The sequence below is a fragment of the Calypte anna genome, chromosome Z (genome assembly GCF_003957555.1).
Source record: "Calypte anna isolate BGI_N300 chromosome Z, bCalAnn1_v1.p, whole genome shotgun sequence".
Taxonomy (NCBI): domain Eukaryota; kingdom Metazoa; phylum Chordata; class Aves; order Apodiformes; family Trochilidae; genus Calypte; species Calypte anna.
In genome coordinates, this window is record NC_044274.1 from 2,912,963 (window position 1) to 2,932,159 (window position 19,197).

General features: G+C 47.4%; 1 protein-coding gene across 4 annotated transcripts in view; it reads right to left on the bottom strand.

Moving 5' to 3' along the window:
- Positions 1-19,197, bottom strand: part of CTIF (cap binding complex dependent translation initiation factor) — a 125,973-nt gene that overhangs the window by 97,806 nt on the left and 8,970 nt on the right. For 2 of the 4 annotated variants that reach the window (XM_030467291.1, XM_030467290.1), the window contains exons 3-6: positions 14,692-14,814; positions 8,923-8,996; positions 7,696-7,800; positions 3,109-3,184 (exon numbers count right to left, since the gene is read on the bottom strand). In XM_030467291.1, coding sequence (XP_030323151.1) covers positions 3,109-3,184; positions 7,696-7,800; positions 8,923-8,996; positions 14,692-14,814 — 378 coding nt within the window. The remainder of the gene's footprint in view (positions 1-3,108; positions 3,185-7,695; positions 7,801-8,922; positions 8,997-14,691; positions 14,815-19,197) is intronic. The other 2 variants (XM_030467293.1, XM_030467292.1) reach the window with 1 other exon arrangement.

Below are 19,197 nucleotides of genomic sequence, written 5' to 3' on the forward strand. Positions count from 1 at the left end.
GTCAACGTTGTCCAGAAGTAACTGCTTCCAGCCCTGGTTTCTTTGCTTTTCTGTGTCCACCAGATGGCAGAGCCGAGCCAGCCCCAAGCATCTCGGAGGAGTGGGAAGATCTTCCCATTTATTTCCCCAATATCAAAACAAAAGGCTGAGGACAAGCATTTGGCCCTTAGGGAGCTATAAAAAAAACCAGAGGGTTTGGGGGGAGGTTGTTGTGGGGTTTGTTGGTTTGGGGTTTTTTTCCACCTTTTCATTGCCAAATAGTCAGGTTCTCCCTTCAAATATTTCATTTAAATATTATCCATAGATTTCAGCAGTAAAAGTCACATAATAACATCCATCTAAACAGAATAATTCTGTTTAACAGATGTGCCTCTCTGGAGCCAGAGCAATGTGGATGTATACTGGAAATGAGTTTAGATTCATGTCCTGTGTCCTATACCTTAACCAGAAAAGGAACCACGTTGCCAAAGCAGCCTGAAAGCAAGACACTACCTCACACAAACCTTGGGATGGAAGGAGCCTTCAAGCTCATCCATTCCCAAGCCCTTTCCATGGTCAGGGACACCTCCCACCAGCCCAGGTTGCTCCAAGCCCCATCCAACCTGACCTGAGACACTGCCAGGGATGGGGCAGCCACAGCTTCTCTGGGAAACCTGGCACAGGGGCTCAGCACCCTCACATTCAACAATTTCTTCCTCATCTCCAACCTCAATCTCCCCTCTTCAACTTTGAAATAATTCCCTCTTGTCCTCTCACCCCACACCTGTGTAAAAAACCTTACACCAGCTTTCTTGTAGGCCCATTTCAGGTTTGGACTTGGTGCTTTTAACCCTGCTAGAGGTTCTAGAACATTCAGCAGCTAGACATGTGCATCCTCATCCGGAGGATGCTTGGACCAACACAGTCACCCTGAAGGATGCTCAGAACAGACTGGTCTTTCTGGAGGATGCTGAGACCATCCCAGTTTCACTGGAGGATGCTGAGACCATCCCAGTTCCACTGGAGGAGGCTGAGGCCATCCCAGTTCCACTGGAGGATGCTCAGGCCATCCCAGTTTCACTGGAGGATGCTCAGGCCATCCCAGTTTCACTGAAGGAGGCTCAGGTCATCCCAGTTTCACTGAAGGAGGCTCAGGTCATCCCAGTTTCACTGAAGGATGCTCAGGTCACCCCAGTTTCACTGGAGAAGGCTCGGACCATCACAGTTTCACTGGAGGAGGCTCAGACCATCCCAGATTCACTGGAGAAGGCTTGGACCATCACAGTTTCACTGGAGGATGCTGAGACCGTCCCAGTTCCACTGGAGGAGGCTCACACCAACCCAGTTTCACTGGAGGAGGCTCAGGTCATCACAGTTTCACTGAAGGAGGCTCACACCAACCCAGTTTCACTGGAGGAGGCTCAGATCATCACAGTTTCACTGGAGGATGCTCAGACCAGCCCCTCCAACCATTCACAGCTGCCATAAGCAACCCATGGGATCTTAAACACAGACAGAGTGAGATTTTATGGATCTCCATCCCAAAAAAGCTTCCCACAAACATAACCACAGTGTGGGAAAGCCCCACAGAAGGTGAAAGATTTTTCTTCCAGAGGCTCACACAAACATTTTCCTTTATGCCCCCCACACCCCGTGCTCCAACAGAGCCATTTGAAACGAGGGATAAAGACCAGGAGAGTCACCATTGGCATCACACAATCACAGTCAAATCCAGCTAACAGTGATACATCAGGATTAAAGCAGCTGTCTGCAAGTATTTCACATGTCAACACTGAACACCATCAATCCTCACCCAGAATTCCCAGGCACTGAGTTCCCACAGGCACATATGACTGCACATGCCTAGGTAAGCAAGTCTTCAAAATAATGGGAGTATTGCAGGAGTCTGCCCAGAGGCACAAACAAAACCCCAGATCCAGTGTTGCCACTAGTCCTTCCAGTTTAGAGAGCTGCAGCACCAAGAATTAAGCTAGATATTAAGGTATAGATTGGTATTAATTCACTGGAGTCAATGAATTCCAGGCTGGTGTTAGGACAGGATGATACGACACCCAGACCAAGAGGACTTTGCTTACTCAATAGCTGTCAATTATAAAAGAAATACAGCTCAGGAGAAGAACATCAGCTCCTCACACCATAGCTCTTTTGTTTCCTCATTTCCAGTTATTCCCCAGGGGAAAGAAACCTTATTTTGCAGGCTTACTGGGGTCAGCTGAGCTTCATGTTTTCACCCTGTGACCTGAAGTCCAGACATACCAAGCATGGAAGAAACTGGGCAGAAAGCAGCTGCAGGCAGCTCTCCTCCCTGCCAAAGTCAGCAGCACTTCCCCACTCTTTCCACTGGTTCACATATTTAGTGCCAACCAAAAGAAATAATCAGATCATCACATGGTTTGCAGGATGAGCAAAGCTTTTCCTCACATGATGCATGAGCAAGAAGCCCAGGGAGCTCTTTGCTCAGCACTGAGAGGGGGAAAGTTAGCACAGCACATGAGACGTCTCTGACCTCCCCTCTGGAGTCAAAAGAGCTGCAGAAAAACCATGCTGAGCCATCCTCAGAAAGTTGCCCAATTCAGGACAAAAATCTCAATGTTTGGGGTATCTTTACCTGTGGGCCTCATCCTGCCACTCCCCAGCACCTGAGAATCAAAAGTCATTTATTTAACCAGAACCCCCAAAACCGGGATGTGGAGGTGGATGTGGAGAAGAAAGAGGCTGCAGAAAGTGTACAAGTAGATGATCACTGGGCATCCCATTAGGGAAACGTGTGGGTCAGCACACCAACACCTTTGCTGGCATCCTGGCAAGGATTTATTTTGGAGCTGTCAGGAAGCTTGGTGCTTTTCAGAGCCTCCTTGCCTAAAATATATGACCCCTGTGCCCATGGACATGTATAAGCATATATAAATATAGATATTGTCCTCAGTGTTTCACCTCTTGTCCAGCACTTCCCATCAAGGCTTGCTGAAACCATGTGTGCCTCCATCACAAACCCCAAATGACTCCAAAACTCAACATATCCCACTGCTGGGAAGGTTTTCCTAAGGAAAGGTAAGGCAGGGAGCTGCTGGTCTCCACCTGCTGGCATGAGGTTCCTTCATCACTTACCTGCCACACTGGAAGGACTTTCTCTATGTCGTTCAAGTTGATGCCATCACCATCCTCATATTTCCCTTTTCCAAGCCTGTGGCAGGAAGAAAACAAAACCAAAACCTAAGTCAAACCATGCTGGAACCAAAGTTCATTTCCTATGATGGCACATGGGGAAGATCAGCTCTTCCTGCAAAGGACCCTCATGAAAACGAAGAGGCCCTCTGAAGTGAGTACACTTGTGCTTCCAAAGCACTCCCACATGGCTCTGAAGTCATTACTACAAAATTAAATGCTTCTCCCTCTCCACTTGCACCATCCCCCACAGCCTTCAAATGGTTTTGGTAATAGCAACAGGGGGAAAAAAAAAAAAAACCTAAATCCTTGAGTTGTACCACTGAGTGATTCGATTCCCAGAGGAAGGAAAACCAAAAGAAAAACCCACCTGCCCAAAAAAAAAAAAAAAAAAAAAAGAAAAAAAGCAAGGACACAAAAATGTAATGGAAAATGTTTAGCATGTCTCATTTGGTGGTCTCCAACAGGAGCTCCTGTTGTCTTGCTGAGAAGGGTGCTGGTGTAGAAGCCCAGACACATATCAAGCAGCAAACCTGATATAAATACAAATGTACATTTTGAGATGCCAAGAAAGAAACGGGGTAAGAAGCCAAGCACTGACAGACCAAACACATTTTCCCTTCCTTGTAGAAAGAAAGGGAAAAAAAATTCCCAAGAAAATTGCTGGTTAGATGCAGAGAGCTTGTAATCATCCAGAAGAAAAAGAAATGGCCAATAAATATCATCTTTCTGCACTTATAAATGCTCGAGGTGAAATGTTTTTATTACCCAAGAATAATAGTGTGGTTATGGTCAATTAGTGACAAGATACTGTTAAATAACATATATTAGAAACTTTGATAGCAGCAGGTCCAGGTAACCAGTACCAGGAAGTCATAGAATGAATCACAGGATGGCTGAGGTGGGAAGGGAGCTCAGAGCTCATCTCCTCCAAGCTCCCTGCCATGCCCAGGGACACCTCTCATCCAGACAAGGATGCTCCAAGCCTCATCCAACCTGGCCTTCAACACCTCCAGGGAGGGGGCAGCCACAGCTTCTCTGGGCAATCTCTTCCAGAGTCTCAGCACCCTCCTGCTGAAGAACTTCTTCTTCAGATCCAGCCTCAACCTCTTCTCCTGCACTTTCAAACCATTTCCCCTTCTCCTCTGGCTGGACACTCTTGGGAAAAGTCCCTCTGCAGCCTTCCTGGAGGTTCCCTTCAGGAACTGGAAGGCAGCTCTGAGGTCCCCATGGAGTCTTCTCTTCTCCAGGCTGAACAATCCCAGCTCCCTCAGCCTCTCCTCACAGCAGAGCTGCTCCAGCCCCTGGAGCATCTTTGGGGCCTCCTCAGGACTCATTCCAACAGATCCATGTCGTTCTCCTGATGGGGACACCAGACCTGGAGCCAATATTCCAGCTGGAGTCTCACAGGAGCAGAAAGGGAAGGGCAGAGCTGAATGATCTTGGGTGACATGGACAAGGGTGTGGAGACCACGTTCCTCTCACTATTCCTATGAACCCTGATGAAATCCTTCAACCTCAACTTCCAGCATGGGCACTCTGAGGACAAGCCTGACTTTTGTTTCAGTGCCCATCCTAGTGTGTGAACAGTCAAGAGTTTGCCATTTCAAAGAGAATTTAGGGGGAGAATCCCCCCTCCTGACCCCCTGGCCATGATCCTCTTGATCCATCCCTTGGCCTTCTGAGCTGCCTGAGCTCCCTGCTGGCTCATGGGGAGATTTTTATCAATCAACACCCCCAATTCCTTCTCTTCAGGGCTGCTCTCAACCCACTCTGAACCCAAAACCACTCATCTTGGTGGAATTACAGCAAATGGGATTTAAAAAAAATTGCAGGAAAAAAAAAATTGCCAGAGCTAAAGCAGCTGATTCTCAAACCAAAGCTGAATGGAAAGATTTGATTTAATTAACACCCTCATTTATCTACAGCAAATCAGAGGGGTATGGTAAAAACTAAAGTGATACACAGGCTTGGGAAATACCTGGAACAAAGAGGAAATGGGAGCCACAAGACTGCAAAAGTTTTTGGAAGAGCAAAAGCATAGCAAGAGGTAGGGCTGGGAGTGAAAGGCAGCAAAAATTCAGGTTATAAAGGAGATTAAGTGCCCTGGTTTTCCTTAACCACGCCCATTTGGTCATTCAGCAGATCCCCAGACTCAGTATTTTCAGATAAAATCAGGTGTCCTTCTGGAGGAAAACCCTTCAGCCAAGCAGAAGACACTGGAGGTCAAACAACTGGATGGAACTATACAGCCAACCTTGGGCAAGGAAGGAACAAAACAGTCTCTTTGGTACAGAAAGTGGAGAAAAAACATTTTTAATGGCATCTTTCTCTTTTTTTTCCTTTCTTATTCACTTTTTTAATTGCTAGCACGTTAACAAAATGCCACTTGAGCAAGAGGGGAAATGCCTGGCTAGCATTTGGTGGAGCTTCTTGGGGGTTCAACCAGCTGCCTCCTTCTCAGTACAGATAAAACCTGGGGATCTGATGAATGCCCAACAGACTTCCAAAATAAAATTAAAAAAAAAAAAAAAATCAACCCAATTTTGTCTCTGCTCCCTCTCTTCTAGCACATGTTATTTCTGAGACCTGCATTTTGGGAGATGCTCTGCTTGGGCTCCTGGCATCTGTTAAAACTTTTCTGCTTAGGCAGGAGTTCTTTTTTTGTGTCTCCAGCTGGATTATTTAGGAGTGATTAAATATCTCCTCTCCAGACTGCCTTCCCTATCTGGTTGCACCCTGGGCATTCACACCACTCCAGGAACCAAAAGCAGAGCAGAAAGCAGACCCTGCTTCATTCTCCTTCTACATAGCAGATACTGCTAGGGGGATCACCTGGAAAGTGCCATCAACCATGGATTTTTTATTTTTTTTTTTTTTTAATGAAGAGCCCTTCATTTTATTTTTCAATGGCAAAACCAATTAGGGATTGGGAGAGATTAGGGAACAGGAGGCTCCCAGGTGAGCTCAGAGCAACCTTCCAATATCTGAAAGGGCTACAGGAAAGCTGGGGGAGGGCTTTGGACACTGATGTGTTGTGAGGGGAGAAGAGGAAATGGTTTAAAACTTGAAGAGGGGAGATTTAAATTGGGCATTAGGAGGAATTTCTTTAATTTGAGGGTTTCCCAGAGAAGCTGTGGCTGCCCCATCCCTGGCAGTGTCTCAGGTCAGGTTGGATGGGGCTTGGAGCAACCTGGGCTGGTGGGAGGTGTTCCTGCCCATGGAAAGGGGTTGGGAATGGATGAGCTTTAAGGTTCCTTCCAACCCAAACCAGTCTGGGATTTTACAGTTCTATTAAGCCTCCCTCATTTCATCATCAGCCTCCAAGAAGGTGATGCCCAGCTCTCCCTTTCCACATTCCCACGTCATGGAAAGGCTGGGAAGCATCCAGACAGCATTCCATGATGCTGTGATTTCCATCCCTATGTCCAGCATGGCAGTGAGAAGCCACTTGCCACCTTCTCAACCCCATCTTTGAGACCTGTTTTGACTTTTTTCCCCTCCTCTGTGTGCAGGATATGATTAATGACTAGGATAAAAAGAGACAAAAACTGATGTGATAAAATGTGGTTATGGATTTGATGATCCAGTTCTGTTCTAGCAGAGCTTTGCAATGAATTGCTTCAGAGATCAGTTGAAGACTTGTCAGAACTTGGGATAACAGGACAAATAATAGCCTGGACTAGCACTGCCAGCACCAGAGTGTTGAGTACCATGGCTGAACAATCAGAAGAGGAAAAAAAACCTAACTTATTAAATGATTGTTTTTCAAACTGCAGAGAACCTGCAGAGAAACCTTGCTGTCCATCTAAGCATCATCAGCTTGACCAACCAACACCCTATGAGGAATCCAACCTGTAGAGCCCACTGCAGTTTGTCACCACCAAAAGAAGCTGGTTAATATTTTCCCAGCTAGCAAATAGGAGATGAATGACTGGATCTTCTCTTCTTCCCTGAAGTCTTGCTGGGGAGAACAGCAGAAGCCCCATCACTGGTTACTGTAACCAGGATCAGCACTAAGCACTTTCCTTCAGAGATGTTTAAATCTAAGAGATTTTGATCTTTCAAATCCATCCAGTTCAGCCCCTCTGCAGTGTACAGGGACATCTCCAACTGGATCAGGTTGCTCAGAGCCCCATCCAACCTGACCTGGAATGGTTCCAGGGATGGGGCATCTCCCACCTCTCTGGGCAACCTGGGCCAGGTTCTCACCATCCTCAGCATAAAACATTTCTTTCTTAAACTAATCTGAATCTCCTCTCTTTTTCCTTCTAGGTCCCCTTTAAGTCCTGAAAAGGTCTCCTTGGAGCCTTCCCTTCTCCAGGCCCATAGTTAAGGTGCTCCAGATCATTTTTTTCTGGATCTGCTCCAACAGCTCCATGTCTGTGCTGAGGACCCCAGAGCTGGATCTAATTGCTGCTCCACCACCTCTTCCCAAAGCCTTCCATGTGAACCATGCCACCAAACTAGCATTCCCTCTCCAAGAGAGAAGCCAGAGACCTTGCATGGCAGCAGAGGTGTGGCACTCACCCTTCTCTGTCTATGTGAGGCAGTGGATGTTTGGAGGTGTTTCGGAGCTTCCTGTGAAATTGGGTGAAATCCAATTTTTCAGGCTGCAGGTCCCACGTCGCACCACTAGGAGAGAAAAACAGGGGAAAAACAAAGGAAGAAAGAAAGCCCACTGCTCATTAAACAACACCCAGATGAAGAGAAGAGGGCACATCAGAGCCTCACTGCTTGCTGCAGAGGACATGGATGGGGGCCTCCAAACCTTCACATTGCTCCATCATGTTTCTTTTCATGTTTCTTCTAACTTTTTGGAGCTGTTGAGCTCCTGTTGCTTGCTCTACACCCCTAATTTTGCTCTGTGATGCAGCATGATGCAGCCCATACCTTGTTAACTAGACTTACTCTCTGGATCAAGGGGGGCAAAACAAGAGGTAGTGGATTGGTGCATACAATAGTGATGTTCTCTCTGGTCCTGAACAAGCCTGGAGCAAGTCCCAGGTGGGAATTCAACCCCTGGAGACTCTTGCAGTGCTCCAGGAACAGAGAGAGATAAATAAAACTGGACAGAGAGCATATTTCACTACTTTTCCTCTGTTGGAAGTGGCTGAAGAGCTCTTCCCAGAAGCTGTGATGTCAACATATAGGGTTACCTCCAGGAAATGGAAGAGTAAAATCCTGGAACAGCAGCTCAGAGATGCCTCAAGTCTTGTCTGTGCAGCTCTTGGATGATTACAAATCATAAAATCACAGAATCCTTTGGTTTGGAATGGATCTTATAGATCACCCATTCCCAACCCCTTTCCATGGGCAGGGACACCTCCCACCAGCCCAGGTTGCTCCAAGCCCCATCCAACCTGACCTGAGACACTGCCAGGGATGGGGCAGCCACAGCTTCTCTGGGAAACCTCTTCCAGCATCTCACCACCCTCACAGTGAAGAATTTGTCTAACCTAAGTCTCCTCTCTTTCATTTTAAAACCATCACCCTTTGTTCTATCAGCTTCAGATATCTGGACTGACTGCAAACCCATCCAGCAGCATCTCTTAAGCAAGTGGGATGCTTTAAATGGATGGATTGTACCTAGTGCCATGGGCTAACTGGGGATGGGGAGGAGAAGGAGGAGCAGTGACATAAGGACCAGGCAGGGGACTCCCAGGTGCCTGGATACCAGCAGAATGGACACAGATTGACAGCTCAGAGAGGGCAGAGCCCATCTCTCTTTCCTGAAGTGTTTGAGAACCATCTTACCTGAAGGACTCAAAGGTGTTGGCAGCCCAGATGTCCGTGCCCAGCATGTCAAGGGAGGTCTCCTTGTTGCCATTCTAGGAAGGAGGCAAAGGTGGTTACTCTTCAGAAGGTACCTGGTACCATCTGGACCATGGCACTGCCCACCACAGCCTCTCCCACCACCAGCCACAGAGGTGTCCCAGCCTCCAGGTGTGGGCTTCTCCACTTCCCTGTGGATCCAAGCTCCCTGGAAGGCCAAGTCCCCCTCTCCCCCTGGAAAAGCAGATGGTGAAGGCAAGGAGTGACAGTTTCAACCTTGGGGACACAAAGCTGTGGACAACAGGGAGCAGAAAACATGTAAGCTCAACTTGGGCTCCAGTCCTGTCCTCAACCTGCAAGGACATCCCAGCCATGAAGACATCCAGCTGCAGGGTCACAGACCATTTGAGGTGACCATTTGATGCTCATCTGGTCCAACCCTCAGGCTCAAGCAGAGCCACCTCCAACCAGGTGGTGAGGACCACATCTGGATGGATATTAAATATCCCCAAGGACTAGAGATTCTCCTCACCAGCAGGCTGCTGTCACTAACAAGGATGGGGCAAGCTGTCCTGCTTCTCCAAGGAGTCATGGTGACAGGATTTGCTCTGACAACAGCTGAAGAACATCAGAACTCTTCCCCTTTCTACCTCTGCTATGCACCCCAGCACATGAACCTCTGCCACATGTCCTACCAACACCCAGGTGACAAGTTCCTACTACTCAAGAAGCAAAAGCATCAAGGTACAAGCAGGTGGGAACCATGAGAAACCTCCAGAAAGCTTCAATGCACCTTCAGCTCTGCCATGCAGCTCTTTTTGTGACTAGAAGTGAGAGCACCTAAAGCACAGACCCCACACTTGTCCCTCATGGCCCCTTTACAGCCATCAGCCCACTCAAGACCTCTCCACAGCAGGAGGGTTGCCCTCTCCACCCTTTGAAGGTGAACTTGAGTCTGACTCAGATTTATATAGGATGGACATGAGAAAGTCCCAAAGCACCAATTTTCTGCCAACATTTCTTACACATATTCAGATTATTTACGTATTTGAGCCCAAATGGTCCCACTCTGGTAAAACAACTGATGGAGAAGGTGGCTTCACATATTTCCCCTCCTACAATTCCTGTTATTTCCAAATATTATTAATAATTACAACTGAGGCATCAAAAATTCATAAAAGATGTGACTGTTTCTGAATGAAGTCCCAGACCTCAGTCTGTGCACACTCTTCCAAACAACAGGATGAACATCTTTGGCTGTACCCTACAGATGATGGAACTCCAAAGCCATTCCCAGCTTTAGACACTAGACACACCAAACATGGACACATCACTCCCTCTTCTGTCTCCTCCAAGGGGTTTATGGATTATGATTTTAACTTCTGGGGATCTGCAAGTCAACATCTCTCTACACAGATACAAACCACCAGATATGGAAGTGGAGCTGCTTCCTTTTTTAGTCACAGGTAAGCAAAATTTTCTCCCACCAAGAAATCATTAAGGCTGGAAAAGACATCTGAGGTCATCAAAGTCCAACCATCAACCCAACACCAACATGCCAAATAAACCAGGTCCTGAATTGCCATGACCACAGCCTCTGAACATGTTTTTTTGAAGGGATGGGGACTCCAGCCCTGCCCTGGGCAGCCTGGTCCTGGACCCAATAACACTTTTGGTAAGAAATTGTTCCCCAGCTCCAACCTAAACCTCCCCTAAAGGCTCAGTATGGGGTTAGGAGATGCCACCTGTCCCCATGGGGGTCCTGAGCTTGCTGGGCCACCCTGAGCTCTGCAGCCTCTGCACTTGGCTCTGGAGTGGCTCTGAGCACAGTTCCACTTGGAGGGATCTCATCAGGCTCTGCAGAGAGTCACACAATCCTTGGGCTTGGAAAAAACCTTGGAGAGCATCAACTCCAACCCTTAACCCAGCACTGCCAAGGCCACCACTGCCCCATGGCCCTCAGCACCACATCTCCAGGCCTTGGAAATCCCTCCAGGAATGATGGGGACTCCAGCCCTGCCCTGAGCAGCCTGGGCCAGGCCCTGACAACCCTTGCCAGGGAGAAATTCTTCCCAAGCTCCAATCTAAACCTCCAGCTCAATTCCTCTTCTCCCATCCCTTCTTCCTTGGGAGCAGAGCCCGACCCCCCCTGGCTCCAACCTCCTCTCAGGGGCTTGCAGAGAACCAGAAGGTCTCCCCTCAGCCTCCTTTGCTCCAGGATCAACACCCCCAGCTCCCTCAGCTCTTGGGAGCTTCTCTGGACACACTTGCCCTTCTCTGGACACACTCCAACCCTTCCATGTCCTCTCTGCTCCAAGCCTGATTTAGAAATCAGTTTTCTAAATACTTTGAAGCACCCTCAAAATGAAAATGTGTGTACAGGTCTTCCCAGCTACCACCTAAAGAAGAGACACCTCCTCCTGGAGACCCATTTCTCTTTCTATTTCTTATGGACATGGAGTGTTTTAACTCCCAGTCAGCCACCTACAAGAGAATTTCCTAAGAGTAGAGTATTTGGGCTCAAGGAGAAAGAATGGGAAAAATGTAACCACTTGCAATGAAGGTGAGGAAAATCATCAGCAAAAGTATTAGATAGCAAAAATTTAAGACCAAGTGGATTTCAAGTGCAGCACAAGCTGTCCCACCCAGCTCCTCCACACCTCCTAGGAAGCCCCATCCAACCTGACCTTCAACACTTCCAGGGATGGGGCAGTCACAGCTTCTCTGGGAAACCTCTTCCAATGTCTCACCATCCTCATAGTGTAGAATTTCTTCCTCATGTCTAACACAGATTTCCCCTCTTCCATCATAAAGCCATTCCCCCTCATCCCATGCCTCCCTGCCCTTGTCCCAAGTCCCTCCCCAGCTTTCCTGGAGCCCCTTCAGGCACTGGAAGGTGCTCTAAGCTCTCCCTGCAGCCTTCTCCTCTTCAGGTTGAACAACCTCAACTCTCTCCTACGTGCCCTCCAAACCTGTATCCCCCAAGTTACTCCAAGCATTCCCCAGGCTCCAACAAGGCAGTGCTAGGGTCAAAGGACAATGCAAGTTGTCATTAAGTCAGGAGTCAGTATGGACATTCTGAGATGTCCTTTGGGTCCCCAGTGACATGTCTTTATAACCACTTTCAGTCTTTACTCATGAGGCAGGGAGCATGCCTGCTGCCCTAGCAAATCTGCTAAAATCCTCACAGTGCTACCAAGACTTCATATGAAGACTTGAAAAAAAGCCAATTCTCATGCCTATGGATTAAAAAAAAATAAATATTGCATATATTAAAAAAAAATAATTAAAAGAAGTGACTCGCTGGTTGAACCCCCAGGACTGCAATTCTCCCCTTCAGCAGTTTCAACTTGGAGCTCCCAATGACCCTCAGCTGTAGATGAGAACTTTTCACCATGGAGAGACTGAAAATTAATTAATCCACCAGGCCTGAGAACTGAGAGACAGACAGATGAGAACAACATCAATACCCAGAGCAATCAGTAAAGCTGATCCTACCAATGAATGTCCACAACCTCTGTCCACCAGCCCTTGGGAGCACACACCATCTCCAGCCACAGCCTCCCAACCCCTGGGAGATGCCCACAAAAACACAGGGCTTGGACCATGCCACTGCCCACGTGTCCCCTGCCTTTTTACCCATCTCTGCAGCTTCAGCACATTCCTCACCCAGTCAGCATTTGTGTGCACAAAGCCCAGCTCAGTGTCCCACCCCTTCTTCTCACTGTTCCTCGTTCCCATCCTCCTGCAAATCACAAAAACAAAAAAACCAAACCAAACCAAACCAAAAAAAAAAAAAAAAGCCAGTAGCATCCTGGGTTGCATCAGAAGTGTGGTCAGAAGATGCAGAGAGGTGGTTCTGCCACTGGGAAGACATCACCTGGAATACTGTGTCCAACTCTGGAGCCCTCAACAGAGGAAGGACATGGACCTGATGGAGCAGGTCCAGAGGAACCTATGGAAATTATCTTGGAACATCTCTGCAAGGAGAGGCTGAGGGAGCTGGGGGTGTTCAGCCTGGGGAAGAGAAGTCTCTGGGGAGACCTAAAAGCAAATTTCAAGTATCTGAAGGGGTTACAGGAAGGTTGGAGAGGGAGTGTGTGCAAGGGCCTGGAGTGATGGGATGAGGGGCAAAGGTTTTAAATTAGAGAAGAGCAGATTTAGATTGAAAGAGTAGATTTTAAAAACAAGTTCTGTGCCATGATGGCAGTGGAAAAATGGCCCAGGTTTCTCAGGGAGGTGGTTGAGGCCTCATCCCTGGGGATGTTCAACCTCATCTCTGGAGATGTTCAAGGTGAGGCTTGAGGAGGCTCTGAGCACCCTGATCTAGGTGAGGGTGTCCCTGCTGACTGCAGGGGGTTGGACTGGGTGACCTTTGGAGGTCTCTTCCAACCCAAATCATTCTATGATTCTAAACACCAAAATAAAGATTCTCATTAAAGGTTTTCTGTTGAAAAGTGCGATGTTCATGACAAAGACATTTTAAGGAATATGTTATCCCTCCCCAAAGCAAAGAGCTGTGTTGGGTCTCACTCCTCCCAGAAAGAACCCCCACTTCCCAGCAATGCCACAGTTCTGCAGTTCCTCTCCCAGAACGGCTCAGGAAGATGAAATATTTCCTCAGGCTCTTCAGGATGGATGAGATGGATGGATGGATGGATGGATGGCGCAGGAATTCTGACCCCTGGTCCAGTTCTGGGGTCCCCAAGACCAGAAGGAGATGGAGCTGTTGGAGTGAGTCCAGAGGAGGCCCTGGAGATGCTGGGAGGGCTGGAGCAGCTCTGGAGCCAGGCTGAGAGAGTTGGGGTTGTTGAGGCTGGAGAAGAGAAGGCTGCAGGGAGACCTTAGAGCACCTTCCAGTGCCTGAAGGGGCTCCAGGAAAGTTGGGGAGGGACTTGGGACAAGGGCAGGGAGGGATGGGATGAGGGGGAATGGCTTTAAATTTAAAAGAGGGGAGATTGAGGTGAGATTTTAGGAAGAAATTCTTTGTTGTGAGGGTGCTGAGCCCCTGTGCCAGGTTTCCCAGAGAAGCTGTGGCTGCCCCATCCCTGGCAGTGTCTCAGGTCAGGTTGGATGGGGCTTGGAGCAACCTGGGCTGGTGGGAGGTGTCCCTGCCCATGGATGATTGGAATTGGGATGATTTTTAAGGTCCCTTCCAACCCAAACCAGTTTGGGATTCTCTGACTTTGCTTATTGGCCCCAAATCTCCCAGAGAGTGTCAATCAATGCTCATAATTGCAGAAGTGGAACAACTCCAAGAGGACAGAGAAGGATGGAGGTTGCCTAAATGACACAGAAGAGGTCCCTTGTCTGAGTTGAAGGAAGGGACCTAAAACCAAATAAAAAGCAAAGCTTTTTTCAGGCCAGAAGGTAACTCTCCACCCAGTCCTGCTGACAGCTCTCAGGGAATGTCACCACTGAAGCCCATCTATTTGGTGTCTACTCCTGTATCCATGAAGCCTTGGCAACAAAATAATTACAGACCTCTCTTAATTCCCCCAGATTAAAGTACTGCAGGACTTCAGAGAGAAGAACCACATTTCATTTGCACTAAACCAGCTGAGTAAGGACTTTTCCCCCCCAAATTAAGGCACTCCACACATCTCAGACTTCTCTCTGAGGTCTCCTTCATCACTGCCATGCACTCACCCCCTCCTGCTAGGCACAGACAGAAAACACATCATTAGGAAGGTGTCTCTGATAAAGAGCAAGCCAGGGACAGGATTTCAACACGTTGCTACCAGGTTATACCTTGGATGATTGCCTGAACTGGCTGCTTCTCCCACGCCTGCCAGACCTGGATCCAGACCCACACCTGGAACCCGACCCCGGCCGGGATCCTGTGCTCCCACTGCTGCTGTGATCCCACTCTCCCTGGAAACAACAAACAGTTTGCTTTAGTCAAGGGGATCACCATCCTGCACCTACCAAAACCACCAGCTTTGTGAGGCAGGAGAGCTCCAGCTCCCAGATCATGTGGGTAAGCACCTGAAAAAATCACAACCATGCCCAATTCCCTGATTTTGGGGCTTTTTCCAGAGTCTTCTTATGTGCTCTATTTACAAATAGCAAAGGGATTCAACTGTGGGAGGCTTCAGTGAAGATAAGAATTGGCTCTAATCTCATAGAGAAAAATAATACTTACCACCTCTACCTTGATGAGGATCAGGATGCATATTCAGCAACCTCACATCCTCAAAAACTGCTGAAGGACCATGCCCTTCACAACATGTTTTAACTTCTGGACAGCCCTAAACTGGTCAGGCAGTTGCACTACAGGATGCTTGTAGGTCCCTTCCAACTGAAATAGTCTGCTCTGCTCTGCTCTGCTCTACTCTACTCTGCTCTACTCTTTGCTCTGCTCTCTACTCTTTACTCTTACTCTCTAGTCTTTGCTCTGCTTTGCTCTTTACTCTTTACTCTCCTCTCTACTCTTTGCTCTCTACTCTTTATTCTACTCTACTCTTTACTGTGCTCTCTTTGCTCTGCTCTGTACTTTTTACTCTTTACTCTGTTCTACTCTTTACCCTATACTCTACTCTTTGCTCTGCTCTCTATTCTTTGCTCTGCTCTCTACTCTTTGCTCTCAACTCTTTGCTCTGCTCTACTCTTTACTCTTTACTTTACTCTGCTCTTTGCTCTCTAGTCTTTGCTCTGCTCTACTCTTTACTCTTTACTTTGCTCTTTGCTCTGCTCTACTCTTTACTCTGCTCTTTACTATTTACTCTACTCTTTACTCCACTCTTTACTCTGCTCTCTACTCTTTGCTCTACTCTTTACTTTACTCTGCTCTTTACTCTCTACTCTTCGCTCTGCTCTACTCTTTACTCTGCTCTTTACTCCACTCTTTACTCTTTACTCCACTCTTTACTCTGCTCTCTACTCTTTACTCTGCTCTACATCCTTAATTCCTCACCCAAGCCCAAGCCCTCAGTCAGTTTTCCCCCCTGCTCAGCTCAGTTGAAGTCCAGCTACTCACACACCCTTGGAGTTCCCCAGGAGACAGGTAACACAAAGAACAATTTTTTGCCAGTTTAGGAGCTGTGCCCAGTGTTCTCCTTTATTCTCCTAACACTTGTTCTGCTGTCAAGCAACCTGCAGGTTTCTTGTTCAGCCAGCAGCCCTCCAGGCAAGGTGAATCATTTAAAAACCAGAAGAACTCACCCAACCTGTTCCATCTACCCAGCAGGGTGTTTGGGAAGCAAGGTGAATATTGCCAGGGTAAAAGGCTTTGCTCAGAGGCTTGGGAAAGACCTTTGAAGTGATCCAAAATGACGAAAACCCCATGAAATCCCAGAGTGCAGAATATTCAACTCTTTCAAGTATTCTGCAAATCTGGGCAACCCAGAGGGGAACAGGACTGCTGTGAGAGTTGACAGAGAGGGTTTCCCATGTCTCAGACATCCTGGGGGGGGGGAGGTTTACAGGAGTCCCTGTGGACACTGCCACAAGATAAGAGAAGGGCAGAGCCACCTTGGCCTTCAAGAGCCAAGAGTAGAGCAAAATGTGGACTCCTCTTTGCACGCTACAGCCAAGTCCAGGTCAATAAGCTGGGGACACAGACCAGGTCCCAGCTCCACAACAGACCCTAAGGTGATGCTCCCCAGAGGTCTAAATATCTAAAAACCTAAATATTTACCCAACATCAGGGACTGGAAGCAAAAAACATCAGGACTGGGTTCTGCACTGCTCCAGCTGTAGGTTCTCCATCCTCAAACCTAGCAAGGCTCAAACATCCTGGGGTTGCTCCAGCCTAAGATGAGTGCTGACTTCCAAAGAGGAGGTGGTCAGCTGCTTTTCAAGCTGCCCAGAGATGAAATTTGAGAGGCTGTGGTTATCCCCATGAGATGTGACACTGAGAGCAGGAAAAGGGAGTCAGGAGAAATGAACTTTCACCACCTGGCTGCTTGAAGGATTCATTACCCATTTACTGGAGCCTATAGGATGAACATCTTGGATATCTACAGGTGGAAAACTTCTGTGCCAGATGCTACAGGGGGACCAAGCCAGCAGAAAAAAAACAACTTTCTGCTTTAAAAAGACACATTGAAAACATACATCACCCCTTGGTTACGTTCAGCTGACCCAGCTTCTGGTTGTGGCTGGGTGACTGCAGGCAAGCTGAGGCTATGGAAATTCCAGAAATAGTGCTGGTGACAATAAAAAACATGTGAGAAACAGGGAAATTGGTAGCACCAAGCACCATTGCCCCAAATCATGGAGACAAAGCAGCAGATAGAGGCAGCAACCAGCTAGATAAAAATCACAGCTCCTCTTCCCCCAAATTAGTTTGTCTCCTGGCTCTTACTCATGGCCTGAGGTTCTCTTCTCTCTTATCTTAATCACATCCTATTAATATTTATATTTTTAAAAATTAAGGACTTTAAAATTATAATTGCTGAAATTTCTGTTGAAGCAGAAGCAGTCTGACCTAAATACCCCCACGTAAAGCTCACCAGCACAGCCAAGCTCAATATTTTCCCTACTTTTCTGACTAGCTGCCAAAGATGAACAATTTCCTACTGCTACCAAGTCCCTGGAGCAGAAAAATCTTAATCAGAAACCCTCCCAGAATCACAGAACCCTCATGGTTGGAAAAGGCTTTCAAGATCATCGAGTCCATGAGTCCTACACCACCTTAACCACCAAACCACGTCCTGAAGTGCCACATTTACCTCTTGTTTGAATACCTCCAGGGATGATGACTCTGCCACCTCCCTGGAGAACCTGTTCCAATGCTTCACCACTCTTTCAGTGAAGAATTTTTTCCTAATATCCAATCTGAACCTCCCCTGCTGCAACTTGAGCCCAGTACCTCTTCTCCTATAGTCTCTCACTGGGGGGAAAGAGCCCAACACCCACCTCACTGCAAGCCATAGAGAGCAAAATTTTTCTGGTGGTTTTGTGTCTTCTAAGAAAGCCAAAACCAACCCTTTCTTCAGGAACAGGGAACCTCACCCCAGCCTTGTGGGTGATGTTGGAAGAGAGGGCCAGAGTATGCAGGTAACCACTGATCCCTTAAAAAACAGCTGAGAATCAAACACCCTCCACCAGTATCATCCCAAAAACCACAAAACAAAAAACCAACCAACCAAAAAAAAAAAAAAAAAAAACCCAAGAAAAAACCCATCCCAAACCCACACAGGCAGAAAGCTGAGGCTCTGTGGTGGTGAGATGCAGAGTTTTCTTCCTAAATGAGTTCAGCACATTGCAGGAAAATACTTGTCCCCAAAAAAGCTGAAGAAACAGTCATAATAGCATTAAGTTCTCCATCCCTCCCATGCCCTTGCCTCCTGACAACCCAATCCTCCATCATTTGCCCCTGTGCCCTCAAAAGACTCTCCAAGTCTCTCCCAACACCCCAAAAAACCCTTGAGCTTGAAGTTCTCAGCTCTTATTTGGGCTCCTCCACCTCCCACTCATGCTCTACACTCACCAGCAAGAGAAGGGACCTCTGAGTGACACTTGGAGACTTGGACTTCCAATCTAACATTTGCATTTTAATTAGCAATAATTAACTTCCACTGCAACTCTCACCTGGGCAGCTCACCTTTTGAGGCCAATACCTCATTAATCCCACACCCTTAGCCCAGCTCAAGAGTTAGGGCTTTCTCCTGCTTGGCTGCAAGTTTGATAATCCCATTTGCAGACACACACACACACACACAAAAAAAATTAAAAAGAGATCATTTTCAAACAGAAAAGTGGTGGTGGTCACCTCCCTGGTTCCTCTCAGTGATGTTTGAAGGTGGCTGGGTTGGTAGAAGTGTAGACCAAGCATGACAATACCCTGAATTTTAGTTGGCCTGGAGACATCAGTGGTTTCTTCATGGGATTCCTGTTCAACTGTATCTAAAAGGCTCAACGTTCAGGGTACAAACTTCCCAGCCCAAGGTGGGCCATGAGGAAAGGAAAGCCAACAAAAAACCCAGAAGGCTTCGCAAGACACAAAAGCCTCTGAGATATCCCCCAGCATTAACAACAGGATCACACCTCCAGAGCAAGTTGTGGGGCCTCCTTCAATCTTTTGAGTCTTAAACCTGGTCAGAAGAGCAGAGAATTCTCATATAAAAGGTCGTCTAGGAGGTCTTGATGCAGCAGAGGTTTCCACACACCCGCTTTGTGAAGCCAAAGCTTCCAGTTATCACACCAGGCTTCAGGTATCTCCCTGCCCTTCCAGACCTATTCAAGAACAACCACTCCAATTTTCCTATGGAAAAAACAATGATTTAATTATTTGAATAGGAAAAAGTTTCC